The sequence below is a fragment of the Engraulis encrasicolus genome, chromosome 6, assembly GCF_034702125.1.
Source record: "Engraulis encrasicolus isolate BLACKSEA-1 chromosome 6, IST_EnEncr_1.0, whole genome shotgun sequence".
NCBI lineage: Eukaryota > Metazoa > Chordata > Actinopteri > Clupeiformes > Engraulidae > Engraulis > Engraulis encrasicolus.
This window is the reverse complement of record NC_085862.1, coordinates 17,757,391-17,766,546: the sequence shown is the minus strand read 5'-3', so window position 1 is coordinate 17,766,546 and position 9,156 is coordinate 17,757,391. Positions and strand designations below refer to the sequence as shown.

At 49.6% G+C, this 9,156-nt stretch overlaps 1 protein-coding gene across 2 annotated transcripts in view; it reads right to left on the bottom strand.

Annotated features, from left to right (window-relative positions):
• Positions 1-992: 992 nt before the first annotated feature.
• The window catches only part of plpp3 (phospholipid phosphatase 3), a 66,690-nt gene continuing 58,526 nt past the window's right edge, over positions 993-9,156 (bottom strand). The window contains exon 6 of one of the 2 annotated variants that reach the window (XM_063200807.1): positions 993-2,368. In XM_063200807.1, coding sequence (XP_063056877.1) covers positions 2,240-2,368 — 129 coding nt within the window. In that variant the 3' untranslated portion in view covers positions 993-2,239. The remainder of the gene's footprint in view (positions 2,369-9,156) is intronic. The other variant, XM_063200806.1, reaches the window with a different exon arrangement.

Below are 9,156 nucleotides of genomic sequence, written 5' to 3'. Positions count from 1 at the left end.
AGGATGTGCAACATTTTGAGTATGGTGTGATGATGTACTGGGCTGATTGTGTCTGTGTATGCGGTAGACATAGAGGGTGATACTGTACAACGGTTAGTTTGGACAGCAGACGATATCTACACGTAAGAGGGTTACAGAGAGGCAAGTAGAGCATCAGAAAAGAAATAAAAAATAAAAATCCACAGTTTTCTAATTCGTTTTTTTTTCTTCTTCACATGGTAACAGTCATCTGCTCTTAGCTGAGAGACACATACACAAAAACACACACAAACACACATGCAAACACACACACACACATGCAAACAAACGTGCACACACACGTCCACTCAAACACACACGCACACACACACACACACACACACACACACACACACACACACACACACACACACACACACACACACACACACACACACACACACACACACACACACACACACACACACACACACACACTCCGGACATGTTGCAACTTCAGTGGTGGCCAACCTAATACAACCTCCCTCCCTCCCTCCCACCCACCCAGATTTGACCCTTCCCACCCACCACCCCCCTGACAACAGCCCACCCCACCCTGCCCTGCCCCGTTCCCCTGCCCAATATTAGGAGGCATAGGTCATGGGTGGTCACCACCACCTACAAGGGGCACGAAATAGTGGCACAAACTGGGTGACACCAAAGTGACACGTGGCTGCCTTACGGGTGGCTTATGAGAGGCTCACTTGGGGGGGAACTCCTTCCAACCAGCGGGAGTGGCTCCCCCCGACGGCCCCCCAACAATGTGCCAAAGGAGCCCAAGGGAGTTCTAACGTAACGTGTGCACCCCCATTGGCGTAAGGGGTGACAGAACCCACCCCAATAGCCACCCAAACAACACCCCCCCAGCCCACCCCAACTCCACGACCCATAATCCTCCATCTTTTTCTTCATGAAATGGCACAGCCATCCAATGCCAGAACTGTAGAGATTGAGGATCAGATATGACCTCCCCCCGCCCCCTGTACACCCAGACCCCTCTGCACACACCCGATTACTCCCCGACTATCTTTACAACCCCACCCTACACCCCCGTATATCCCAGAGGGCACCTTCCCTTAGACCTGGGACCACTTATCTGAATAGCTATCCTTAGCCTGATAATAATAATAATCATAAAACACAAGTATATTGTTAAGTAGAATGAAATGCCGTAATAATGAAGCATTACTACGACAAGGTATCTTCATATCGTTGTTGGCGAGTCTCCTCGAGCGCGGGAGGAGGATTGAGAAACACTGTGGTAAGGTGTGGGAGACCTCTGCAGAGAGGGGAGCGAACCCCCCCCACCCCACTCACGGCTCCAAGGCTTCAACATCATACATAACAACATTATCATCATCAAGCATCCGTTCAGCTACCGTTTCCTAAGTAGCAAGTGGTGACAATCGACAATAAAACTTGGATATAGTGCTATAAGTTACTTTTTTTCTTTATATTTGTTAATATACTTATTTTGTGCTAGTAACATTGCAGGAAAAGAAATATCATTCCTAGAGCTAAGGAATTTGTTGTCCTATATGCACTGAGAAGGCATTGGAAGGAGAGATGAGAAGGGTTAAGTGGTCGAGTCCCCCTGGCAAGAGAGTCGAGGACCTGATGCACAGCTAAACTCTCCATTGTTTGTCTTTCTTTTTTTTCTCTTTCAGTCATTCATCCATCCATCCATCCATTCATCCTCCACATCTTTTCCTCCCCCTTTTCCTCGGTGCAGTCATGACTCTCATATCAGAGAAATCGGTTTGTTCTGTCAAAGTTCTCGACTTCGACATGGTCACTTCACACTTTTCCAGGGGATTTGTGTTTTTTTCCTCTCCCCCCCTCTCTCTTTTCCTTCCTTCCTTCCTTCAGTTCATGTTTAAAGTTGCCATCATTTCATGTCATTCACTTGTCTTGTTTAGCTATAGATATTTTTTTTTGCTTTCATTCTTTCGCTAATGGGCTCAAATGTAAAAAAAAAAAAAAGTCATAACAATAACAATAATTATAATACAAGAGTTCTCGTGTCAAAGAAAAGTCTCTGTCTCTCGTCCCTACATTCTACTGTCAGGTGTGAGGCATGAGCAACTCGTAGTTGGGATGGGGTTGGGGTGGGAGGGTTGAAGTAGGGCAGGGGGGGTTGTGCTGCTCGTCACGTCACAGGTGGCTGTTCAGGTGGGGGTTGGGGTCACATAGGGGGGGTTCCCCGTACCCCCCGACTTCCTCACACCATGTTGTGGTGGTTGTTTCTCTCGATGATGTCCGCTGACGGCAACAGCTCCTTCTTGATCGGGGAGGGTGGTGGGGTCGCGGCCTTCTCTTTGGGCTTGAACAGGTCAGACACGTAGAACACCTGGAGAGAGAGAGAGAAAGAGAGAGAGAGAGAGAGAGAGAGAGAGAGAGAGAGAGAGAGAGAAAGAGAGAGAGAGAGAGAACATTATGTCAGACGTGCTGCGAGAAACTAATTTTTCCCTACTTATCAACCAATCACACTTGACTGATTGTTTCCATGGTTATTCTTCTATGATGTAGAGAAAGGGTGAGTTTGGAACACAGGTACCGCATGATGGATGTCATAGTGGGGGCGGGAAGAAATGAGGCATTGCCATTGGCTATGGTGGAGGGTGTGAGACAATGCCATTGGATAGGGTGGTGACATGTACATTGGGATGGGATGGGGTCTTTTGTGCCCTCACCCCATGACTAGCGAACGTCATGAGTCAGAGAACAAAGCGACCCCAAATGCTTCCATTTGTCTTCAGCCCTTTCACCAAGTGCATGAAGTCACCCTCTTAGCAGAGTAAGTGTGTGTGCGTGGGAGGTCTTAGAAGGTCAGGGAAAAAAAAGACTCCTTGATCACCAAAGCCTGCATGGGGCCCTATACCGCTGACATCACCAGCAGAACAGGAAACCGGGGAGGGGTAGACAGGAAGTGGTCTCATAAAAGCCGACTCCTCGGAGAAGCGAGCGAGCGGGCGACCGGGACGGCCTTTGGCTTTTGGCTCGGACCACTGTGGGAGACGCTTCTTTTCTCTTTTTTTTTCTTTTCTATTATTTTTTTTTCCTTTTTCCTTTTCAAAGCAACTTAAGATATGCGCTCCACTCATCCACATCTCATCCACACCTTTGTGTTTGAGGTTTTTAGCGCCATTCCCAGCGCCTCAAAAATAGAAGGGGGCAGGAAGAGGATGGGTGGTTAGCGTGATGTGGGAATGGGCTGAGGGGGGTTGGAGAGGCGGGTGGACAGTGGTGGATGGGTGGGTGGGTGGTAGGTCGGTGGCGGGCATTCTTGGCTCAGGTTCAACTGAGAGGGTCCGGGCTGCTGGCGGTGCCAACCAGCTGTACCCTGTTTGCTCTCTGGGTTCGACCCAGTCATCCGTCAGAGCTAGTTGATGGAATGAAACACACACACCCGCACCACACACACACACGCACACACGCACACACACACACACACACACACACACACACACACACACACACACACACACACACACACACACACACACACACACACACACACACACACACAGAGTGTGGAAAGTGAAATCCCATCCCTTGTTTCCTTCTTTCCATGTCATGCCATGCTACGCTATGCAACACTATGACATCCCATGCCAGCCTCTGGCAGCTCGTAGGAAGTTCTGTGCCAACAGATGACAAGAACCCTGAGGCAAAAAATAGGGCCTGCCACCCGTCTGTCGTCTGTCCCACGGCCTGCTTGTGTGTGTGTGTGTGTTTGTGTGTGTGTGTGTGTGTGTGTGTGTGTGTGTGTGTGTGTGTGTGTGTGTGTGTGTGTGTGTGTGTGTGTGTGTGTGTGTGTGTGTGTGTGTAGTGTGTAGGTGTCAGGCAGGGTCCCCTGCCCTGTTGCATGCTGGGAGGTGTCACGCTCCGACTGGCTCCCTGGGGACGGGTGGCCTTTAGCTTTACAGGAATACCTCCCACAGCTGTCACGGCAACACATGTAGGGCCACACAACCCCCCCCATACACACACACACATACACATACACACACACACACACACACCACACACGGGCCGTGACAACCCTACCAAACCAACCAAAGTCATTTTCTCCACTTGTTTATGGACCAGAAGGCAATAAACACACACACCCAAGTGTACTCACGCGCGTGCAGATACACAGTCATATACACACACACGTGTGTGTGCGTGCATACACAAGCGCACGCATGCACACAAACACACACACACAACACACACACGCACACACGCAGATGTTGCGCACACGCAAACAAGCACACGCATACGCACACACACACACACACACACGCACACACACACACACACACACACACACACACACACACACACACACACAGGCAGTGCGGGTGCCAATGAAGTGTCCCTAGGCAGGGGAAGTTCACAAGTCACTTGGGTGACATTAGATCATGCTATTCTGGAAGTACACATCTCAATGACATCAACGGTACACCGGGTCTACAAAGGAGTCGTTTGTCACAAACAAGTTGACGTAAGTGACGGGTGTGAATGAGAAAGCGTGACATTATGAAAAAAAAAACAGTGCATGGCGAGGAACTGAGGGGAAGAGACGTGGACATGAAGAAACAGACAAGCGGAGAGAGAGAGAGAGAGAGAGAGAGAGAGAGAGAGAGAGAGAGAGAGAGAGAGAGAGAGAGAGAGAGAGAGAGAGAGAGAGAGCGCGCGTGCGAGAGAGAGAGAGCGAGAGAGAGCGAGAGAGAGAGAAAATAAAAGGGAAAAAGAAAAATGGGGGCAAGAGAGAGAGAGAGAGAGAGAGAGAGAGAGAGAGAGAGAGAGAGAGAGAGAGAGAGAGAGAGAGAAAAGAAAGAGGAGCTGTCACATGAGTAATGGAAGCTGGAGGTCGAGGCCTGGTGTTTGGTCTGCCGGGGGCTTCTCTCCAACACCAGTACAGGATGAGGCCTAATTTTCCTACAGTGTTGGGTCTGAGCAGAGTTGACCTTCGACCTACGACCTTCACACATAATAGGCTGAGTCACGAGAGATGACCTCCCCCCCTACTCACACACACTGGTGACCCCTCGCCCCGCCGCCGAAGCTCTTATCACAACGGGTGAGAGTTTCCTGTCTTTTGGACCTCGGATGTGACAGAGGCTTGGTCTCAGTCAGACAAGCTATTGTCTCGCAAACGCTCTGTCAGCAGCCAGGGGGGGGGGGGGTGCTTGGCTGGTTGGAGGGGGAGAGCAGACGGTGACAGACAGTGCGCGCTTCTTTATGGGGTCCCACTGGAAACTTGCCAGCTTGTATCTGGTGCCCCCCCACTTAGGAATGTGTTTCTATGTCCCTACCACCATTGTTGGTAGAGCACACGCACACGCACGCACACACATACACTCTCATCATCATCATCTATCCATGACATGACATCTTGACTAAAGTATTAAGTGAGAGCAGTGTTAAGTTTAAAGTGTGAAGTGAGGAGTCACACTGTATTGCACATGGCATAAATAAACATGACTAAATAGGAGTCCGAGAAGAGAACAACATGCATTTCCTGTGGGCCGCACATGAGCTGCCTCGGGTGCTATGGGGGCAGAGACGCCATTGTAAGACGACTGACTCACACCAGGACGGGCCCCTTCGACTCAAGGCAGGAAATGACAGACCGTGCCAGTCACCCCATTCTGAGCCAGCGTGTCGGCAAGACTCAGACACACGACACATAGACACACTAACACACACATTGCGTTAAGAGCAACAGCATAAAGATGAGAAGCCTTGTCTAACACGCCCTTATTTTGTCTGCTTGTAAAACTCCACACAGACCACTTCCGTTGTCCTAGAATTCCTTTGTTGTTGAGACATGTTGAACCCAACAGTTTACGCTTTCTAGTGGAAAACTTTATGGTGCTGGGAGTGTTGAAATCAATTAAGGCTCTGTGTTATGTGATCTGGAGAGCTTGTGCCTCGCAATTCAGCATCTTTGGTTTTTGGTGTCTTTAGTGTGCGTGTGCCTATGCGTGTGTGCGTGTCTGCGTGTGTGTACATGCGTGCGTGTGTGTGTGTGTGTATGTGTGTGTGTGTGTGTGTGCGTGTCTGCGTGTGTGTACATGCGTGCGTGTGTGTGTGTGTGTGCGTGAGCATGCATACTTGATTTTGTGTGTGTGTGTGCCCCTTGCCCTTATTACTTTCATGGCATGAGCTATGTGTGGCGTGTGTTTATGCGTGTGCGGTCGGTGAAGGCTGTTCTCGTGCGGTGAGGTGCATCGCCGTTGGCGACTACACTAAACCAGACCCCGGCAAACGAGACCAGAGCCACCAACCAACTGCAGCCGCCCCCAGGGAAACATGCATACAGTACTCTGGTATGCACGATTCAACACTTGGAGAGTACCAAATACACTCTAGAAGATGTGAAATCCACTGTCTAAGTGTTAAATTAACACTGCGTTTTTTTATGGTGTAGTAACGCGGCTACAGTTAATAACACCATAAAGCTCGCTCCTGGTTATTAATGCAAGCTTGCTATTCCTGGCGGCAGAACCGGAGTGTGTGTGTGTGTGTGTGTGTGTGTGTGTGTGTGTGTGTGTGTGTGTGTGTGTGTGTGTGTGTGTGTGTGTGTGTGTGTGTGTGTGTGTGTGTGTGTGTGTCTGCTGCCAATGCAGCCTGCGCCAAAACAGAGGCGGTTGTGGTGGCTGCTGCTGGTATGAAAGACAATAAAAAAAAGTCCCAGTGGAAAAAAAGAGAAACGAAAAAAAGAAAAATACAGAAACGAAAAGACATGTGGAGACCTGCGATAGTAGGTATCTGCGTGGGCTATCTCACCGCAGCACTATAAGCACCAGAGGCACTTTACCACGCAGCCCTTATCTTGGAAGGAACTCGCGTCTGGTGATTGACAATGACCCCGATGCTCCATAGTCGTCATGGGACGTATAAGGTCGGGAAGTGTGTGAATGTGTGTGTGTGTGTGTGTGTGTGTGTGTGTGTGTGTGTGTGTGTGTGTGTGTGTGTGTGTGTGTGTGTGTGTGTGTGTGTGTGTGTGTGTGTGTGTGTGTGTGTGTGTGTGTGTGTGTGCGCCTGCCTGCGTGTATTTGATTTACGGCTTTGTTGTGTAAGTGAGAGTAGACAAAATAAGCTGTGGGCGTCACAGCAGTTTGGTTGGTTCCGTGTATGTGTGTGTTTGCATGTATTTGATACTGTATATCGAAGAGAATAACTGGGTAGACAAAATAGACAGTGTGCATCAAGGAAGCGTGTGTGTGTGTGCGTGTGTGTGTGTGTGTGTGTGTGTGTGTGTGTGTGTGTGTGTGTGTGTGTGTGTGTGTGTGTGTGTGTGTGTGTGTGTGTGTGTTTGTGTGTGTATGTGTGTGTGTGTGTGTGTGTGTGTGTGTGTGTGTGTGTTTGTATGTGTGTGCGTGTGCGTGTGCGTGTGCGTGTGCGTCTGTGTCTGCGTATGTATGGAAACTTATCCAACAATAAGGAGATACAGTTTGCTTGTGTATGTGAGTTATGTTGTGTGGTGTTAATTGCGGGTGTGCGGGGTTATGGGTGTGACGGCGCGATGTAGCGATGTAGCATCGGGAGGAAAGCGATCTCTAGCCTGCTCCTACAGCTGCTTCCTGTCGCTGTCTGGCCTTGCCTCCACATGACAGGAAACTTCGCCGACCAAGCCGGTCAGTCCAACACCCCCTATACCGCCCACCGTCCACCCTCACCCCCATACCCATCCCTATCCCCAGCCCCATACTCAATTGGCTCCCTGGCCCGCCCATCACCCCACTCTGCGTCATGTCAATGAAAGGTGGGCCATAAGAGGACCCAAAACGAAGTTATCTGAAAGGCCCCCCCTGACTCAATACATAAATCGAAATGGGTACCCAATTCCGGCCCCCACTCTCCCTGGGCCTGGGACGAATTAACCCTTTGCCAGCCACCCCTGTAAGCTGACGCTTCAGGCCGGGGTCATTTCCCGATCTTCCCCTGTCTCTCTGTCCGATTTCTGTCCCCTCTAAAACTGTCCAATCCAGCAAAGGGCAAGAAAACTTGCAAAACACAGAGCTCACACGCTTTGGTTCCTCCCGCTATCCATCTTGGTTCCTCCCTCTACCATCCATACAGGACCAGGAAATGCCAATGGGTGTTGGTTTGCCTCACCTCTTTTCCCCAGGTGAGGTTCACAGGTTCACCCATGGCCTGGACGCATTCCTGTGGTAAGGGACCCCGCCTAAGATACTGTCAACATTGACTATGAACTGCTATGATCCAGACATGAGGGATGGGATGTGAAGGTGGTTGAAAACCAAAGCGGTGCTGCAGTGCACTACTAGTATCAAAGACATCTGTTCAGGCGATGTAATATGTTTATGTTATACGCTGGTAACCGAGGTAATATGTTTATCTTATACGTTGTATGTGCACACGTAGTCATTAAATAAGGACCGTACTGTCAGCACGTCTGCTCATGGCGTAGTGCCAGAAAATGTGCTATTAGAACATTACGTCGGTGGTCCAATAAAAGGGCACCGAAAAAATACATAAAGTTTTAAGTTTAATCCTTGGATGTGAAGGTGGTCATGTGGCCTTACATTACACAGACACTGTCAGACTACTACTGTGCTCGCCTTCTCAATAACATGCTGGAGAGTGCTGATGGCTAGGCTGATGTGTTTAGACTGAGGGAGTCCAAGGGTGTCACGTTATAAGAGGCTGTAGGGTTGGCGACACAGAAAACCTTTGGACTGCGACTGACCTCATCACAGCCTTTATTTCCAAACGCAGGAAAAAGACAGAAATGGGAGGAGAAAAAATACATTCAGATTTTAGCTCACATGAGGTGAGATCTCTGCAAGAAACAATCTCCTGCTCCTTTAGATCAAGCATCACACACACACGCACAGGCACAGGCACACACACACACACACACACACACACACACACACACACACACACACACACACACACACACACACACACACACACACACACACACACACACAGACACACACACAGACACACACACACACACACACACACACACACACACACACACACACACACACACACACACACACACACACACACACACACACACACACACACACACACAGCTCCATCCCCATGAGACCTTCCAGTTGGAGTTTGAAACAGTCTGCTGAATATGTGTCAGCTCCTTTGCTC